General features: G+C 43.2%; 1 protein-coding gene across 3 annotated transcripts in view; it reads left to right on the top strand.

Moving 5' to 3' along the window:
- Positions 1-12,115: 12,115 nt before the first annotated feature.
- IGBP1 (immunoglobulin binding protein 1) overlaps positions 12,116-20,129 on the top strand; it is a 45,991-nt gene continuing 37,977 nt past the window's right edge. Inside the window, exons 1-2 of one of the 3 annotated variants that reach the window (XM_068962641.1) lie at positions 12,116-12,667; positions 13,052-13,345. In XM_068962641.1, coding sequence (XP_068818742.1) covers positions 12,375-12,667; positions 13,052-13,345 — 587 coding nt within the window. In that variant the 5' untranslated portion in view covers positions 12,116-12,374. The remainder of the gene's footprint in view (positions 12,668-13,051; positions 13,346-20,129) is intronic. The other 2 variants (XM_068962640.1, XM_068962639.1) reach the window with 2 other exon arrangements.

The raw sequence follows: 20,129 nt of genomic DNA, 5'->3' as shown, positions 1-20,129 counted from the left end.
AAACTAAGGCTTGAAGAATCTGGGTCAGTTACCCAACATCACCCAGGATACAGGGCTAATAAGAGTTAATACAGTGGAGATCCAAACCCAGGCTGATTCAAAAGGCTTCACCCTGGCACTAAAAACACCTAGCCTTTACCCCTAAACATCCCTTAAGGCAGAGGCTTGTTGAAGCTGGGCAGAAGTGGAGAGAAAATATCTTTAGATCCCTATGCCCTGATGTCCTAGAGGCTGCAGACAATGACCTTGGAGCAGCCCAGTGCCTAGTATCTGTGGCTTCTGGAAAGAAACTAGTACCTTTCTTAGGAGAAAAAGATGCAAGGCTTCAGGCGCTAATGCTGCCTGCTTCAACAGCTCACACAAAATCCCCTGGCCCAGACTTGACAGAGAAGGTCAAACAGTCCTGGGCAAGACTGACAGCCAGCAGGGAAAAATCAAGGGGCAGAGGCAGGGGGGCGAGCAAATAAGCCAGAGTTCAGGCTCCAGCTGCCACCTGGTGGTCACCTTAGAGAGGCAAATGGATGGGGCTGGCTGGGGTTCTGTCTTGGCACAAGCCACGAGGCAGAAAGACTGCTGGTCCTGGCTCACAGCATTCTTTCACTCACTCATTCATTCATCTATCTATCCACTCATTTCTTCATTCATTTTACAAAGGTGTTTTGTACTAGGCACAGTTTTGTTGTTGTTTTTCAGTTGCTAAGTCATGTCCAACTCTTTGTGACCCCGTGGACTGCAGCACACCAGGCTCCTCTGTCCTCCACTATCTCCCAGAGATTGCTCAAATTCATGTCCATTGAGTTGGTGATGTTATGACTTCAATGGTAAAGAATCAGCCTGCAAATGCAGGAGATGTAATTTTGATCCCTGGGTCAGGGAGATCCCCTGGAGAAGGACATGCAACCCACTTCAGTATTCTTGCCTGGAAAATCTCAAGGACAGAGGAGCCTGGCAGGCTACAGTCCATGATGTCACAAAAGAGTCAGACACGACTTAGGAACTAAACAACAACAATAGGCACAGTTTAGGCACTGGGAGGATAGCAGTGAACAAAACAAAAATGCCTGCTGTCACTGAGCTCATAGTTTAGTGGTAGGAGACAGACAAAAATAAATAAGTAGATGACGTTGAGTATTAATTAGATGGTGGTGAAAAAGGAAAAGTGAAAGTCGCTCAGTCGTGTCCGACTCTTTGCGACCCCATGGACTATGCAGTCCATGGAATTCTCCAGGCCAGAATACTGGAGTAGGTAGCTGTTCCCTTCTCCTGGGGAATCTTCCCCACCCAGGAATTGAACCCAGGTCTCCCTCATTGCGGGCAGATTCTTTACTAGCTGAGCCACCAGGGAAGCCCAAGAAAACTGGAGTAGGTAGCCTATCCCTTCTCCAGGGGATCTTCCTGACCCAGGAATCAAAGCGGGGTCTCCTGCATTGCAGGTGGATTCTTTACCAGCTGGGCTACCAGGATGGTGATGAACGCTATGGTGAAAACACAGGGAAAGGGGAGAGGCAAAGGCTTTGCCATTTTAAATAAAGTCTCACTGAGAAGATGAAACTTCAGAAAAGATTTCAAGGAGATAAGGGAGGTAGCAATAGAGATGTCTGTGGAACGAAGGTTTTGAGATAATGAAACAGCCCAGGAAAGATTCTACTGCTGCTGCTACTGCTAAGTCGCTTCAGTCGTGTCCAACTCTGTGCGACCCCATAGACGGCAGCCCACCAGCCTCCCCCATCCCTGGGATTCTCCAGGCAAGAACACTGGAGTGGGTTGCCATTTCCTTCTCCAGTGCATGAAAGTGAAAAGTGAAAATGAAATCACTCAGTCGTGTCCAACTCTTCACGACCCCATGGACTGCAGCCTACCAGGCTCCTCCATCCATGGGATTTTCCAGGCAAGAGTACTGGAGTGGAGTGCCATTGCCTTCTCCGAGGAAAGATTCTAAGGTAGGAGCATATGTGATGTGACTGAGGGGCAATCAGGAGGCCAGTGTGACTGGAGCAGAGTGAATAAGGGGAGGAGTAATAGGAGATAAGGGGTTTCACTGGTGGCTCAGTGATAAAGAATCCACCTGCAATGCAGGAGACGTGGGTTCAATCCCTCGGTCAGGTCAGGAAGATTCCCCTGGAGAAGGGAATGGCTACCCACTCCAGTATTCTTGCCTGGGAAATCCCATGGGCAGAGGCACCTGGTGGGCTACAGTCCATGGGGGTCACAAAAGTCAGACATGACTTAGTGAGTAAACCACCACCACTAATAGGAGATAAACATGGAGAGGCAAAGAATCTGCCTGCAATGTGGGAGACCTGGGTTTGATCCCTGGGTTGGGAAGATTCCCCTGGAGAAGGGAAAGGCTACCCACTCCAGTATTCTGGTCTGGAGAATCCATGGGGTAGCAAAGAGTCGGACACGACTGAGCAACTTTCACTTCCTCACATACTCACTGATGGAGAGGTAGGCGGGGTTAGATCCGGTGGGGCTCTGAAGACCTGTTTTACATACCTACTGAGTGAGATGGTGGGAGACTGGCAGGGTAAGTTGCCCAGGATCACCCAAGCTAGCAAGTGGCACTAGGCATTCTGTCTTGAAAGCCGGTGCTCTGCAGTACTGACAGGGATAGACACATAGAGCAGTGGGAAAAAAGAACCCAGAAATAGACCCACACATATCTTTCCAACTGAGTTTTGACAAAGGTACAAAGCAACTCAATGGAGGAAGGATAGTCTTTCCAACAAATGGTAGTAGAGCAATTGAACAACCATAGGGGAAAAAAATAAATCCCAACTTTATAAAAAAAATGAATTACAAAAAAATGGATTGCAGACTTAAATGTATAACATAAAATTATAGAACTCTTAGAAAAAATAGGAGAACATCTTTAGGACTCAAACATGTTTGGAACCAAACATTTCTGACTCTAGGCATAAGAGTTTTTAGGCTTGACAATAAAAGCACAATCCATAAAAGTAAAAAATGATAAATTGGACCTCATCAAAATTAAACATTTTGCTATGTGGAAGACATGTTTGATTCACACAAAAAGACATGAATATGCATAGCAGCCAAAACCTGAAACAATCCAGATGTCCTTCATCAGGTGAATGGTTAAACAAACTGATACATCCATACCATGGGATACTTATTATTCAGCAGTAAAAAGAATGAACTGTTGATATAGCTAACAACTTGGATGAACCTCCAGAGAATTATGCTGAGTGAAAAAAGCCAATTCTAAAAGGTTATATACTATGTGATTCCATTTTATAAAATTCTTGAAATAACAAAATTATAGACATGGAGAACAGATTTATGATCACCAGGGACTAAGAATGAAGGGAAGGAAGTAGGTTATAAAAGGACAACACAAGGAATTCCTTGCGATGATTGAACACCTCTGTGTCTTGACCCAGGCTGTGGATACATGAATCTCCACATTTGATAAAATTGCATTAGAACTACACACACACACACAGATAAGTTCATGTGAAACTGGTGAAATCTGAATAAGCTCTGTGGATTGTATCAGCGTCCATTAACTGGTTTTGATACTGTATTGTAGACAGAGAGGATGCCAACACTGGCAGAGGTGGGGTAAAGGATGTACAAGACCTCCTTGCAGCTTCCTGAGAATTACTTTAAAACAGAGATCGCAAAACAAACAAAAATCTTAGAAGAAACCATTTGAGATTCTAAACAATAAACTCAGAGTATTTGATCAAAAAAGTTTGAAGATCTCCACTATGTCAGTTTTTTAAAAAAACCAAAAACACCTTAACAGATTTAATAGCATTGATACCCAAAAAAGTCAGTTCCTCAAGAAAAGATCAGAACTACTTATATTCTGACATTAATAAGGGGATAGTCAAGATGACGCTTAGTCTAATACTCTTACTTTACAGATGGGGGAAATGAGGCTCAGAGACAGGAGGCTATTTGCCAAGGTCATACAGCAGAGAAGAAGGATAGAATTAAATCCTCTTGGTTCCCAGTTTTAGAGAGGATGATAAGAGGCTCAGCAGGGGAAACAAGGTCAAGTGCCTCCCTCTCTGTGGGCCTCTCTTTCTTAAACTCTAACTTAAAATGGCTGATTTGAGTATGTAAAGTGCCTAGCCCAGTGCCTGGCACCTAATTGGTATTTTATAAACTGTAGTTTCCTTACTCCCTTTGTTGAGAGGGGGGCCACCATACCTTCATTCAGAGCCAGAGGGAAAGAGACAAAGATTACAGCCACAGCAGGGAGTCACCCTTACCTTCCTTCCAGTTCACCCTGATTTCTAGACCTCTAGTAGGGATTGATCCTGGTTATGTCCTGGGGGTAGGGTTGAGGGTCACCATGGAGATGCCTGGAAGGATGGGGACAAGATTTCTGTTTCTATGGTGACTGCCTGAAAGCAGGATGTGATCTGGAAGAAAGGTTAGGGAGCATAGAGTTCTTTCCATGGAGATGGGGTGGGGACACTCTGAGCCTCATCTAGGGATGGAAGTAGGGGAATTAGAGAAATGAAGCCACTCATCTCCATGGCAACAGATGGGGAAGGGGTGGAGTCACCCAGGGAACAGCAGGTGGTAAAGCTTTCTATCATGCTAGAAAGCTGCTAGGAGTTCACTTAGAGCTATTTAAATGTTTTAAATGTTTCTCCATATAGCACCTAAATTCATCTCTCATATCACCAGTATGCCTCACACGTTGGAAAGACTGACTAGTATACCTACTGTAGTCTCTTTCAGAGCTACTGTATGGGGGGCAGCTAAGACATTATCTAAGTTTTTTGGAAATAAGTGCCTTACAAATGGGCATGCAATAGCTCCTGCTTGCCTTGCAATCCATGGAAGCAGGGGTTTTGTCTGTTTCATTCGCTCCAGCACCTAGAACAGTGTCTTGCACATCCACACATCCAATGAATGCATGTTGAATGAATTAATTACCTACCTCTTGTTGCCTCCAACTGTAAGTTCCAATAATATCGAAAAACTTCAAGTTCCCTATACATCCTGTCCCTATTCAAGACTCAAGCACCATCTCTTTTGAGAGTCTATGAACCCTTTGAATAAGTTTCCCTCCTTGGTGTTTCTGTCATACCTACCATGTATCACTATAAAATCATATACCACTTTACACTGAGACAGTGGAAACAGTGTCAGACTTTGTTTTGGGGGGCTCCAAAATCACTGCAGATGGTGATTAAAGCCATGAAATTAAAAGATGCTTACTCCTTGGAAGCAAAGTTATGACCAACCTAGACAGCATATTCAAAAACAATCTTTGCCAACAAAGGTCCGTCTAGTCAAGGCTATAGTTTTTCCAGTACTCATGTATGGATGTGAGAGTTGGAATGTAAAGAAGGCTGAGCGCCGAAGAATTGATGCTTTTGAACTGTGGTGTTGGAAAAGACTCTTGAGAGTCCCTTGGACTGCAAGAAGATCCAACCAGTCCAAAGGAGACCATTCCTGGGTCTTCACTGGAAGGACTGATGTTGAAGCTGAAACTCCAATACTTTGGCCACCTCATGCGAAGAGCTGACTCATTGGAAAAAACCCTGATGCTGGGAGGGATTGGGGGCAGGAGGAGAAGGGGACGACAGAGGACGAGATGGCTCATGGCATCACGGACTCGATGGACATGAGTTTGAGTGAACTCCGGGAATTGGTGATGGACAGGGAGGCCTGGCGTGCTGTGATTCATGGCGTCGCAAAGAGTCGAACACGACTGAGCAACTGAACTGAACTGATTGTCTCTCTCCTTCACCTAGCAGTTAGTACCCCAGGAACAAAGACTATACATACTGATATCCCAGCTGCTAGTACAGTGGCTGGCACATAATAGGTCCTTAATAAGTATTGAAGTAAACCGAATGCCTCCCTATTGCTTACAGCACATCAAGTTCTACGCACTTCTGGCTGACTCTGCATCCTCCATAATGCGGGTCAGCCTACTGATGCAACCTTACTTCCTTTTACTTTTTAGCACAATCTGTTACATGTCCATTCCCCCTTTCCTTCTTCTCTAGGGATGTAATTTCCCCCTTCTTCTGTAGTGTAGGATAGTGGTTAAAAACATGGCCTCTGAGATAGGATCTGGATTCAGTGGAGTTGGGTTCAAATCCCATGATAAGGGAACACTACTGAGCCAGTTATTTTAATCTCTCTGAGCCACAATTTCTTCATCTGTAAAATAAGGACATAGCAACACCTATTTCTTATGGCAGTTGTAAGGATTCATTGAGAAAATGCATATAAAACACTCAGCACAGTCACCTGACAGTAAATGAGCACTCAGAGAAGGTAAGGTTTTTATTGTTTTGTAGTTCATTTAACATTGAGTCCCTGCTTAACAGGTATCAGGTGCTGTGCTGAGGCAAACAAAGTTGAATGAGACCCTCTCCCTGACCTCAGGCTAGTGAAACACGACTGTGGATAAAGAAAACCAGAGTCCAGTACTATCATAGGGAGATGAATAAGAGAAGGGCACCTCACCTGCAGGTGAAAGATCAAGAAATGCTTCCTTCAGTTAAGTTGTCAGTACTAAATAAAATTTGCCAGGCAGACAAGGGAGAGAAGGACGCTGCCGGCAGAAGGCACCACCATGCAAATACATGAAGGCCTAAGAGGACACGATAGTTTTAGAGAACTACGAGGGTCTGCTGAAGGTGGAGCTTAGGATCCATGGGTGAACAGAATGAAAAGGATATCAGCAGCAGAGATATCAGAAAGTCAGGGATGGAGTTTGCCCTTTAACAGGATGTGCCCTCCGCCCCCCCCGCCCCCCCCCCCCCCCGCAACCGAGCTAAAGTTATTCCTTACATTCTTACCAAATTCCTATTTGACTGTTTGTTTACTGGTCTTTTCCATTGAACTATGGATCCCTTAAGGGCTCAAAACCAGTGTCTTGTTCTTTGAATTCTCAGTGTCTAGAGTTCAGGTGGGCTTCCCTGGTGGCTCAGATGGTAAAAAATCTGCCCGCATGACTCAGAGTCATGCATTCTGTCCATAAAGAAAAGTTAAAACAAAATTCAATTCCTACTTTGAAGAATGTCAGTAAACCTAAGTACGGACTTAACCTTGCTTCAAAAAGTGCACAGAATTCTAAAGGTTTGTTTATTGGAGAAAAAGCTGTTCTCATGAAGAAGAAAAAGCAAGGACAGAAATAAAGTAGACGAACTAAGACACAGAAAAAGCAGAAGTAACAACCTGAAGCTTTTTTTTCCCCCCTCACTGACTACTGGTAATAAAATTGTGATAAATCTAAAAAAAAAAAAAAAATCTGCCTGCAATGCGGGAGACTGGGGTTTGATCCCTGGGTCAGGAAGATGCTCTGGAGAAGGGAATGGCAACCCACTCCAGTATTCTTGCCTGGGAAATCCCATGGACAGAAGAGCCTGGTGGGCTACAGTCCATGGGGTCACAAAGAGTCGGATATGACTGAACGACTAACACACACACATGTACACAGGACTCAGGTAGCACATAACACATGTGGAAAGAAGGAAGGAAGGGACTTCTACAAGGTCACACAGCTACTCAGTCACAGAGGTAGGTCTCAAATATCAGTCTCCAGGGTGTTTTTAACTGCTGCATTCCTCAGAGTTGGATATAAAAGTACGAATTTCACCCTTTCATTTAATTATGTCTTCATCATACTGGAGTTCTTCCTTTCATGGCTCAATGAACATCTCTACTAGTCAGGCAAAGTCAGACCTCAGAAATACTTAGTGAAGATAGTTTGAAAACTAAGGATTAAGTCATTATTCCATAAATAATTTTTGGCAAATTACAACCTACTCTTGGCTTTATGCTGCTCACAATTTGATCTCATCTAGTGTTACTGCTGGCATTACAGGTATGAATATCAGTGGACTATTCTTCACTCAAGACAAAACAGCAGTAGGTCAAAGATATAAATTGCCAAGTGCCCCAATTCAGACAGGCAGGAAAAGGCCGACTATAACATTTCTCTCATGACTCACAAATTTTATCTAAGATAACAAATCTGTGTTGATTCAAACATGACAAATGAATATCCATCATTTCAAACAGGGAGTCACAACTGGGAATACTTAAAAAGTTCATCTCTTTTCTATATTCATGCATAGATTACTTAAAATGCTTCCTACTATTTTCCTGGACTCTAGTTTCTCTCGATTTCAACTTATTCTATATACTGTTGCCCAGTTAGTCATCTTAGCTCTGTGACTTTGGGCAAGTTACCTAACTTCTCAGAGTCTGTTTCTTCACCTGCTAAATGAGGGGGCTATGCTATTAGTAGATTAGTCCCTCAGGCTTCCCAGGTGGCTCTAGTGGTAAAGAACCCACCTGCCAATGCAGTAAGAGGCATGGGTTCGATCCCTGGGTCAGGAAGATCCCCTGGAGGAGGGCATGGCAACCCACTCCAGTCTTCTTGCTTGGAGAGTCACATGGATAGAGGAGCCTGGGGAGCTACCATGCATAGAGTCACATGGAGTCGGACACAACTGAAGCGACTTAGCACACACACACGCACTTGAGTCCCTCAGAGGTGCTTTGGTGCCTTGGGTGCCACTGCAGAAGCTGGGGGAAAGATGGGTTAAGTTGGCAGGCTTCTGGGTACCCACTTCAAATACAGCAGCCTTTTAGAAATTATGGTCCTGTCTAAAATTCAGTTTGGAAAAAGTTCTGCTACTACACAAAGTTTAATATTACATTTATAAGATTTCTAAGGGCCCTTATAGATCCCCTAAACTGGGATTTTTAAAAAAATTTCCCATACACAACAGGGATTTAATGTGATAAAATGTTTACACACAGAAACACAATAAACAGCTCATTTTTAGTATTACTTTTTTCTAACCACTTTTTAATCTTCGTAGTACCTCAAAATAAGATGCAATGCAATACTTAAAATGATTATGTGAATATATCATATGCACTTTGAAAGTGATTGGCAATTCTCATGAAGACTGTATGTTGAAAGCCATAGAAAAATGGCTTACAAAGCTCAAGACCAAATTCAAATTCTGTATATTTTTTTTCTCTTAGGCAACCATAAATCTATGTCTTAATTCAAACAAATGTGCAGGAATGAATTATCTTTAGCCTCACAATTACTGTGTCTAAGTCTGCTTCACAACTACAGTATCTTTCTTCTTTGTATTCTTTGTCAAGGCAGACCCCGAAAGTTCAGTTTACCAGACTCATTAGAAGTGCCAGACAAATCAGACTGGTAATTCACCAGAGCTTCCTTTCCTCCTCAGCTTCTAAAGTGTTGCAAGGGGAGGCTTATTAGAATCACCTGGGGAGATTTTTCAACCCACACATGCCCTTCTCCTTCTTGCCAAGTACTCACTGGAGAAGGAAATAGCACCTCACTCCAGTACTCCTTGGAAGAAAAGTTATGACCAACCTAGACAGCATATTCAAAAGCAGAGACATTACTTTGCCGACTAAGGTCCATCTAGTCAAGGCAATGGTTTTTCCTGTGGTCATGTATGAATGTGAGAGTTGGACTGTGAAGAAGGCTGAGCACCGAAGAATTGATGCTTTTGAACTGTGGTGTTGGAGAAGACTCTTGAGGGTCCCTTGGACTGCAAGGAGATCCAACCAATCCATTCTGAAGGAGATCAGCCCTGAGATTTCTATGGAAGGAATGATGCTAAAGCTGAAACTCCAGTACTTTGGCCACCTCATGCGAAGAGTTGACTCATTGGAAAAGACTCTGATGCTGGAAAGGATTGGGGACAAGAGGAGAAGGGGACGACAGAGGATGAGATGGCTGGATGGCATCACAGACTCGATGGACGTTAGTCTGAGTGAACTCCGGGAGTTGGTGATGGACAGGGAGGCCTGGCGTGCTGCGATTCATGGGGTCGCAAAGATTCGGACACGACTGAGCGACTGAACTGAACTGAACCAGTACTCTTGCCTGGAAAATCCCATGGATGGAGGAGCCTAGTAGGCTGCAGTCCATGGGGTCGCGAAGAGTCAGATACGACTGAGCGACTTCACTTTCACTTTTCACTTTAATGCATTGGAGAAGGAAATGGCAACCCACTCCAGTGTTTTTGCCTGGAGAATCCCAGGGACGGGGGAGCCTGGTGGGCTGCCGTCTATGGGGTCGCACAGAGTCGGACACTGAAGCGACTTAGCAGCAGCAGCAGCACTGGTTTAGCTTGGGGCTTCACTCTGTCCCACATAAAAGATCTCTCCATCTTTTAAAATCCCACTCAATTTAAGGTAGATGGAGTAAAGACACCTGAACTTAGAAGACACTGGCTTTGTCACAACTGGTTGGGCAAGTCACTTAACTTATCTGATCTCAAGTTTTTTTTTCCTCTAATTTTTGAGATTCCCTTCCAACTTTGAAATTCTATGACTGCATGTCATGTCAAAGAAGCTTTCAGACTACTCCTAGCATAGAATGATTTGTCATTTTTTGGGTTTCCAACAATCTGGGCAATACAACATATCCCCTAGTTATATACTGTCCTATATTGCCCTCTAGTTGTTTTTACATGAAAAATTTTTCTTCTCAATGACAGTTTAAACTATATTTAGTTAAAAATCTTATTTTCCATGGCAGGCAATATGCTTTTTAATTAACTTAAATCTCCTAGGACAACTCAGGGTGTGTCCTAAGGTGAAGTGAAGTGAAGTGAAGTGAAGTGAAAGTCTCCAGTCATGTCCAACTCTTTGTGACCCCATGGACTATACAGTCCATGGAATTCTCCAGGCCAGAATACTGGAGTGGGTAGCTGTTCCCTTCTCCAGGGGATCTTCCCAACCCAGGTTTCCTGCATTGCAGGTAGATTCTTTATCAGCTGAGCCATGAGGGAAGCCCAAGAAAACTGGAGTGGGTAGCCTATCCCTTCTCCAGGGGATCTTCCTGACCCAGGAATCAAAGCGGAGTCTCCTGCATTGCAGGCAGATTCTTTACCAGCTGAGCTACCAAGGAAATCCTAAGGTAATCAGAATATATTTTATTGATTTGTTCAAAGCAATGAGATCTCTTCTCTCAAAGTCCTGGAATTATATTTTTACATCAGTGCAGTAGAATGGGAAGGGGTGGGAGGTGGGAGGGAGGTTCAAGAGGGAGGGGACATATGTATACCTATGGCTGATTCATGTTGATGTATGGCAGAAATCAACACAATATTGTAAAGCAATTATCCTTCCATTAAAAATAAATAAATTTTAAAATTAAAAAAAATAATGTGAGTCACAAACTTGAACTTGATATGTAATTCTAAGTTTTCTAGTAGGCATATTTAAAAAGCGAAGACAAGTGAAATTAATTTTAATAATATACTTAACCCAATATATACACAAAATATTAGCATTTCAACATGTAGTCAGTGTAAAAATAATTGAGATATTTTGTATTATTTTTTCATAATTTTTTTTCAAAATCCGGTGCATATTTTACATTGACAGCACATCTCAATTCAAATAGCCACATTCAAGGGCTCAATAGCCCCATGTGGCAAGTGGCTACCATATTGAACAGCGCCGTTCTGCTTAATAGATCTGCTTTCCAAACCGAACACTTATTTTTCTATTCCTATGATGACATTGGGCACGTAATAAGTACCAGGCACTGGGCTAGCCAGAGGAGCGCAAAGATTAATCAGACTCATACAGGTAAGGGAGATAGATTTGTAAATCACTAGCTGTATTATGTGGTAGGTGTTCTGTTAGAGATGCACCAAAAATTTTCATTTGGCAGGGGAAAGGGGCTCAAGGAAGTTTTCAGAGGAAGTGACTTTTGAAAACGTGTGTGTGTGTGTATAGGAGGGGTGACTTTTGATTGTGTATGTGTGTAAAGGGGTGACAGTAACTGGTAAGTGTGTGTGTGTGTGTGTATGTGTGTGTGTGTGTATTGTGTATAAGAGGGATGACGTCACGGGGAAGAGGAAGGGCGAGGGTTGGCAGGTAGGAACCCAAAGCTCGAGCTGCTGGGTTGCCGGAAGCCGGAGGGGGGCGCTACTTGCCCTTCGCTCTCACGCGCGCAGACCTGCGAACCCGGCAAGCTGCGCGGAGTTCGGAGCCCCTGACCGCCCTGGCCCTTGTGGCCAGGGAGCGCCTCACGAGGTAAGGCGCTCGCCTGGCCGGCTCCTGGAGTGCTCCTGCTCCTGCCTTCTCGCGCCCGCCCTGGCTCCGAATTCAGCTTCGTCACACCCGATCCTCAGAGCCGATGGCACAGTCCAGGGCCGGGTCGGCGACGAGGAGTCACGCGAAAAGTAGCGCCTGGGGTTTGCTTTTTTATTTGCGTGTGTGTTTCAGTAACAGATGTCTACTACTTGTAATAGGCAGCATAACAAAATGAGTCTATGGAAACGGTTGCTAGGCTGAGTTAACAGCAGCCTACGGAAATTTTCAGACGCTTAGGTAACAGTGGAGCTACTGGACCAATGCGGCGCCCCTTCCGGTTTCTTCATCTCTCGCCTAGCTCAGCTTTCCCAGGGTTGCCTTTGACCCCGGAAGTGAGGTTTTCCGGGTTCCTCCTCCCTAAAATGGCAGCAGTCGAAGACGAGTTACTGTTACCGCGGCTCCCCGAGCTGTTCGAAACCAGCAAGCAGCTTTTGGACGAAGTGGAAATCTCAACTGAACCCACCGGCTCCCGAATAATCCAAGATAAGGTGTTTAAGGGACTGGATCTCCTGAAGAAGGCTGCAGAAATGTTGTCGCAGCTCGAGTTGTTCAGGTATGGGCGAGAGGGTAGTAACCAAAGGCAGAGAACGTAGGTAATGATGATCACCAAAGGTGGAGCCATTGAGCCTGGGTGGAGGAGACCTTTGAAACTGGGAGCCTTTCTATCCTACCTCCCCCTGCGATCTTGTGTACATTGCTTGCATTCTCTACCTCTCTTCAAGATAGTTAATTTCCGACGACTCTCCTCCTTAGTTTCGGTTATTTGCAGAGGCATTGGATGTGAGTGCTCAGCCACTTTCATCGAAGAAAGCCGGCAGCTGTTCCAGGTGCCGCCTCCCTTTGTCCCACCCCCATCCCAGCCCTCCCCTCCCCCAGGAAGCAAGGGCCACAGTTGGAATGCCTAGCCAGACTTCACAGCCTACTCTGCTCTTTGCAGCCAAAATGAAGATTTGGAGGAAATCGCGTCCACCGACCTGAAGTACCTGATGGTGCCAGCATTTCAAGGAGCATTTGCCCTGAAACAAGTCAATCCCAGCAAGCGTCTAGATCATTTGCAGTGGGCTCGAGAACACTTTTTAAACTACTTAACGCAGTGCCAGTACTATCATGTGGCAGAGTTTGAGCTGCCCAAAACCAAGACCAACTCAGCTGAAAATAACACTGCTAATTCCTCCATGGCCTATCCTAGCATCGTTGCTATGGCATCTCACAGACAGGCTAAAATAGAGAGGTGGGTCATTTGAGGACTGCCTAATGGCAGTGCTGTTGGGGAAGGGTGCATGTTTTTTCCTGGGGGGTGGGAAACAATGGTGTATGTATTCTTTGGGTTCTTATTGAGCATAGGCCCTGGTAAGAGCAAACTCTCAGTTTTTCAAGAAGCCTCTGTCTTGGTTGAAATGATCATCCCTGTCAGACTTCTAGCACCTTATGGTTGCCAACAGCAACAATATAGTTTTAGCAGTGTTTCCCAATCTCTCCCACATCACAGCATAGCAATATTCACACGGTACAGTGGGGCACCCCATGGACTGTACAGTCCATGGGGTCGCAGAGTCGGACACGACTGAGCAACTTTCACTTCACTTCACTTCGCAGTGGGGTAAGTATCTCTGAAAGGCACAGATATCTTATAACTGTAGTCCATTTTTGGTCCATTGATTGAGAAGCTCTGTTCTAACAATACTGGATCAGGTGTGTAACATCCTGAACTAATCTTAATACTGGCATAGCTTCATCATGTGAAAGTGCTCACAGTGTTTAGGAGCTATGCTAGGCAGTGGGGATTCAAATTGGGTATGGGCATTTGTATGAATGTGGGTGGTCTCTTCCTTGGAAGAGCATACAATCTGGTGAGGAAAAGAAGCATAGAAATGATATAAATTATAGAATGATGTGATAAGAAAATGTGTAAAGTATTGGGAGAGCAGAGAAAAAGGGCACCTAACCAAAGAGGGAGCAGGAGAGAAGAGAAGGCTTCCTGGCAGAGGTGACTCCTGTGGTGAGTTGCTAAAGGATGCATAGGAGTATTATCTAGAGGAAGAGGAAAGGATGGCTTTAGCCAGCAGAGATAATAGCAGTAGAACAGCTACAGGGGCATTAAAAACCACAGTGTTGGGGTAAAGAACAACTGTAAACAGTTAGGTGATGCTGGAACACAAAGTGGGTGGTGAAGAGGGGGAAAGAATACCGAAAAATGTTGTAGGGTTCAAACCAGGGAGAGCTTGGGGTGTGAGGAAGGTGAAGGAACAACTTTGTTCTGGGAACTTGGGAAGGAGGTTTGAATCCCAGCTCCAGCATTTAATCATTCTGATTTTGGGTAGATTGCTTAGCCTCTCACTGCCTTAATTTCCCCAGGTGTAACACTGGATGATAATAGGTCCTATAAAGTAGTTAGAAGAGAAATGAATTTTAAAAACTCAGCAGTGTCTGATACAGTAAGCACTCAGTCAGCTATTGTTAGATCTTTGTAGCAGAGTACAGGTGGTGGAGTCAGAGACCTGGGTTTGAGACTCAGTTCTACTTATAAGCCATTGAACTTTGGGTAACTTGTGTAACCTGCCTGAGCCTCAGGTTTCCTCATATGTGAAGTATAAGTAACAATGGTAGCTATCTCATAGGGTTAAGAGGCATTAATAAAATAAACCATGTAAAACAGCTGGCACAGTATCTGGCACATAGTAAATATTCTATGTTACCTACTATTAGGCCATGCTAAAGAGCTTGAACTTTGGTTGGTGACTTGGGCTCCACTGGTGGTTCCCCCCCAACATCCCACCGCAAAGAGTAGCAAGGTCATATTTGCACTTTAACTTGCATAATCTGGCAGCAGTTAGGAAGCATTCTGAGGGAGAAGATTAGATCCAATTAGGTCACAGAGGTAATGGAGGCCTTACTATCCCAATGGCAGAAGGGATGGGGGGATATATTTATTTATAGGATTGAATCTGCAGAAAACCTGGTGATCAGTTTGTTTTGGCAGCTAGGGTAGAAGGAAGCAGCATGGGAGATGTCTATGTTTCTGACGTAGTTGGAAGACTGTGGAACTCATTGAGATGGGGAATAGAAGAGGAAGAGTAGATAGGGGAGAGTATGAATTCTGTATTGAGACATGTTGCATTTAAGGTGCCTAGAAGACATCCAAGTAGAGGTATCTGTAGCATGAAACTCTGGAGAGGCCTGGTTTAGAGAGCTGAAAATTGATTGATTCATTTAACATATTTATTGAGCCTTTACTGTGTGCCAGGAACTGTTCTAGGTAATGGAGAACCAGAGTCCATGCCCTCATGGAGTTCTTATTTTGGTGGAGGAGACAGACAGTAACTAGTAAATAAAAATGTGACTTTAGTGGTAAGGGCTTTAAATTATAAAGTACGGTTAAGAGCTAGTGAGCAACAGAATGATTTTTGAGGAAATGGGATAGACTGATATGAAGTGGAATTTAGTGTCATGTCCTCTGTAAGAAGGTAGAGGTAGCCTGTTGGCTTATACCAGTTTAAACAGTGAATTTGGTATCCAAATAATTGCAGTGTATCAAAAAAAAAAAAAAAAAACAAACCAACAACTAAACGCAATAGGGAGATACAAATGGTGTTTTAGAGAATGACCAGGGAGTGATCATATCTGGTTGGAGGGATAAGGGAAAGATTTCACAATGTAGTAGCATTTGAGATGAGAGGAGAAGCTTGGTTAAAAATGTAAATTACAGGTTTGCCTGAATGTAAAAGTAGTTAATACTCGTGAAAGTTGGAAAACAGAATTTTTTTTAATTAAAAATAAGCTTTCATCTTAGCACTGAGATGATCTTTGTTAACTTCCTGATGTCTTTCCTTTCAGATATATAGTTATTTTAGTTAATACATTTGGAGGAATGCCATTTTTTCTTTTTTAAAACCTGACATCCTGTTGTGATTTCCTTTGTCTTTTGAAGCCAAGATATTTAATGGTTAAATAGTATCAGTCTTATAATTATTTAAGCTAATCTTTTATTGTCAAATGCCTAGACTGTTAATGGGTAGAGGTTTTTATTTGATTTTGTTATTCTAAGTAATGCTACAAAGAAAATAAATGTATCTCTCACTGTTTCCTTAGAATTGATTTCTAGAAGGACCAGTAAGTGCCTAGATTAAAGGATTTGAATATTTTAAGACTCTTGATGGTAACAGTATTGCTTTCCATAGTAACAAAGTTTCAAAGTATATCCCTCCCCCCCCCCCCACCAGATGGGCAAACAAGAAAGATACCTCATTGTTTTGATTTGTATTTCTTTGGTTAAAAGCTTGATCTTTGAACTTTTTTTTTTAATGCCCAACAGACGAGATATCAACATTATGTTTTTGTTAATGGCTCCTATATTTATATACTAGCTCAGGCCTTCCCTGACCTTCAGACTCGTGCTTCCAGCACTGTTTGTGGATGTTTCACAGCCACCTCAAACTTAACTTGCCATAAATTGAATTGTTGGCTTTTTAATCCCCAAATGTACCCTCACACTCAAGTCCTAAGGATCTCAATAAAGAGACTGCCATTCACTCACTTGTTTTAAGCTAGAAACCTAGGAGTTGGCTTCAGTTCCTCCCTTCTGGATTGCCGCATCCAGTCCATCAACAAGGCCTACCAGTTCCAGCTACAAAATATACCTAATGTCCTTCTGTTTATCTCTTTCTCCACTGTCATACCGTCACTTAGGCCAGCAGTTTGTCTTATCTAAAATATCCAAGCTGTTAGCTATAAAGACGTGGATGATCTGCATCTGCCTCTCTCTGGTCTCATCATATATTGTACTCCCCCTGTTCACTGGACTCCTGCCATAATAGCCTTCTTTCAGTTCTGAACAGATCCAGCTCTTTCCTTCTACAGAATCTTTGTACGTGTTGTTCTCTTTGGGGGAAATGCTCTTCATTTATGTCTTTCTGGGCTTTGTCTTTTTTCACTACTAAAATGTATATTCCATGAGAGCAGTAGCCATTTCTCTCTTATTCTCTGTGGTGTGTCTAGCACAGGGCCTGGCATATAGAAGGTGCTCAAAAAACGTGTCTTGTTGACAAGCAGCATGTGGGGACAACATGAGCAAAAAAAGCCTAAGGCAAGGTAGTTTGAGGTATGTACAGGAAATGGAGAAGAGTCTGGTTTGGCAGAAGCTAAAAGTAGTATGGTCAGAGGACTCTAGGGAAGTGATGTGTATAGAACACTGAAAAGGAAGAGGGATGCAGAAAGACAAGTTAACATGTTGTAATAGTACTCCAACTGGGAAGAGATGATAATGAAGTTACAACTGTCAGATACTACTTTTGCAAGAAGCATTTATATGATTAGAAAACAAATTGTTTAAATCCTTATTCAATTTCTGTAAGTCCTCCATCCTCTGCCTCATTTACACACTGAGGTCATCCTACATAAAACACCTAAGTAGTATGTCCTCTCTGTCTCTCTCAAAGCATGTTTCTTCACGTATCTTCTCTACTCTTAATTCCCATCTTTGAGGAGTAAGTGTAAGTCTTGTTGATTAATTGAACCTACATTCTTTTGACAGAAGTGGAGAAGTAGAAGCTGTGTAAATAATGAGTCTAGTTTAGGACTTACTGAATTTAGGTCATGATGTGACAACTGGACAGCTGTGTCCATAAACAGCTGGAAATGTGTAACTAAAACTTATGAGACTGTTTTGCAGCTAGTGATAAAAATTCAGGAGCATCGATGGATATGGAACAGTTCAGTTCAGTCACTCAGTCGTGTCCGACTCTTTGTGACCCCATGAATTGCAGCACGCCAGGCCTCCCTGTCCATCACCAACTCCCGGAGTTCACTCAGACTCACGTCCATCGAGTCTGTGATGCCATCCAGCCATCTCATCCTCTGTCGTCCCCTTCTCCTCCCCCCAATCCCTCCCAGCATCAGAGTCTTTTCCAATGAGTCAACTCTTTGCATGAGGTGGCCAAAGTACTGGAGTTTCAGCTTTAGCATCATTCCTTCCATAGAAATCCCAGGGCTGATCTCCTTCAGAATGGACTGGTTGGATCTCCTTGTAGTCCAAGGGACTCTCAAGAGTCTTCTCCAACACTACAGTTCAAATGCATCAATTCTTCGGTGCTCAGCCTTCTTCACAGTCCAACTCTCACATCCATACATGACCACTGGAAAAACCATAGCCTTGACTAGATGGGAAAAAAAAAAAAAACATGCAGAGAGAAAAAACCCAAGGATAAAACCTTGGGGCAAGTTAAGGAAGAAGGATGAGAAAGAAAAGGGCAGTCAGAGATAAGAGACTCAACAAGGTACAGATGGAAGTACTTATAGAAAGAAGCCCGGGGAAGATAGAGAACAAATGTCATGTCTTCTTTGAAGTTTCTCCCTACCTGTCTCCCCTCCCAGATACTATAGCATTTAGTTTTTGTTACTTATCTGGGCATAACTATCTGTTATTCTCTAGACTTGGAACTTCTGAAGGTCAGAGACCATGACTAATTGTATCCTTAGTATTGTAATTATGTCATTGTATATCCTTGGTACCCAACCCAGTACTTGGATCATGGTAGGTACCTGAGGTATCTTTGGGAAGGACAGAGTGGTCATCAGAAAGATGGAAGCAATATGGTGTAGCAGAAAAATCCTGGGCTTTTGAGTCAGACCTGGGGTGACCCATCCAATTTCTGCCACCTAATAGATGGGGCATCATCTAGGCCCTCTCAACTTTTAATTTTTCTCATCTGCTAACGTTATTTATATTGCTGCTTACAAAGCACTTTCATGAGTATTGGTCATCTGATCCTCTTAACAGTGCCATGAAGCAGATATTATCCCATTTTAGAAATAAGGAAATGGGCTCTCAGTATTGACTTGTCCAGAGTTACATGGCTAGTAAGTGGTCAGGCTAGGATTTAAACTCAGGTCTTCAAATTACCAATTCTAGTGTTGTTTAGAACAGAGAGAAGAGTGGTCATTTGAAAAAAACAGAACAGGTTAGGGGAAAGGCACTGGTAGAGTGAAAAATTGTAACTGCAAATGACAGGGAGGATAGTTGATTGAGTGAGGCCTGAAAGAATGTGGATGGGGACTGGATTGATAGTGGAATGGTAAAGACATTTCCTTGGTAAAGACAACAGTGCCTCCTTAAAGGCAAGAGAAGAGGAGGAAAGCTGACACTATAAAGATTTGAAGGTAAAAAGGGAAATTGAATTTCTCCATTGACTGGTCATCTGATTAGCATGATGGTGGCATGGATTTCACAAAAGATGAAGAAGATGATAACTGAACAAGAGTGACCGTTGCACTGAAGTTTAATCATACAAATTTGCCATTGACTCATTTGACAACAAGTTTGTAATTGGTTAGCTCTCTTCAGCAGCTTGGGAACAGAAAGGGGAATGATGAAAGTTGCCCAGAGTCAGAAGGGTGACAGGCACTGGGTGATAAGGATTGTTTGCATGTAGTGGCTCACCATGGGAAATCTAGAACAGTGATGAAGTCTAGGACAGTGTTTTATAGTCTGTTCCTGGAGCCCTAAGATTTCGTCACAGTGCTTGGGTAGGAGAGATGTTGGGAGCCTTTCTCTGATTTAACCAAGGTAGTTTTATCTTTTATTGCTTATTGGCGTTCAAAATAAGCTCTCATAAGAAGCAAGGATTCTTCTGCTAAGAAAGGTTTAAAAAACACTGGCCTCAAAGATCAGGTATTCAGGAGCTTAGAAGTCCCAAAGATGACTAGGAACAAAGTCGTAGGAGCAAAGGAAGTAGAGAAGAAAGACCAGAGAGTGCGATTAGACTGCATATATGTGGAGGGTAGGAAAGGAAGCATAAGAACCTTGTTCAGAGGCCCAGCAGACTAACGCAGAATTTACCCCAGGTTATATACATTTAAGGTCCTGGTATTCTTTTTTTTCCTGACTTAGGTACATCAGGAAAGAGGGTGGGGTAGGAGTGGCATCAGAGTTTAATGTTCTCAAGCGATGTCTGTAATAGCATTCATGAACTAGGATTGACCTGTGTAGTGTTTTACTCAGAAGGCCACCTATGATGGTG

This window comes from Capricornis sumatraensis, chromosome X (genome assembly GCF_032405125.1).
Source record: "Capricornis sumatraensis isolate serow.1 chromosome X, serow.2, whole genome shotgun sequence".
Taxonomy (NCBI): domain Eukaryota; kingdom Metazoa; phylum Chordata; class Mammalia; order Artiodactyla; family Bovidae; genus Capricornis; species Capricornis sumatraensis.
The sequence above is the reverse complement of the archived record's forward strand: the minus strand, read 5'-3'. Positions and strand labels throughout refer to the sequence as shown.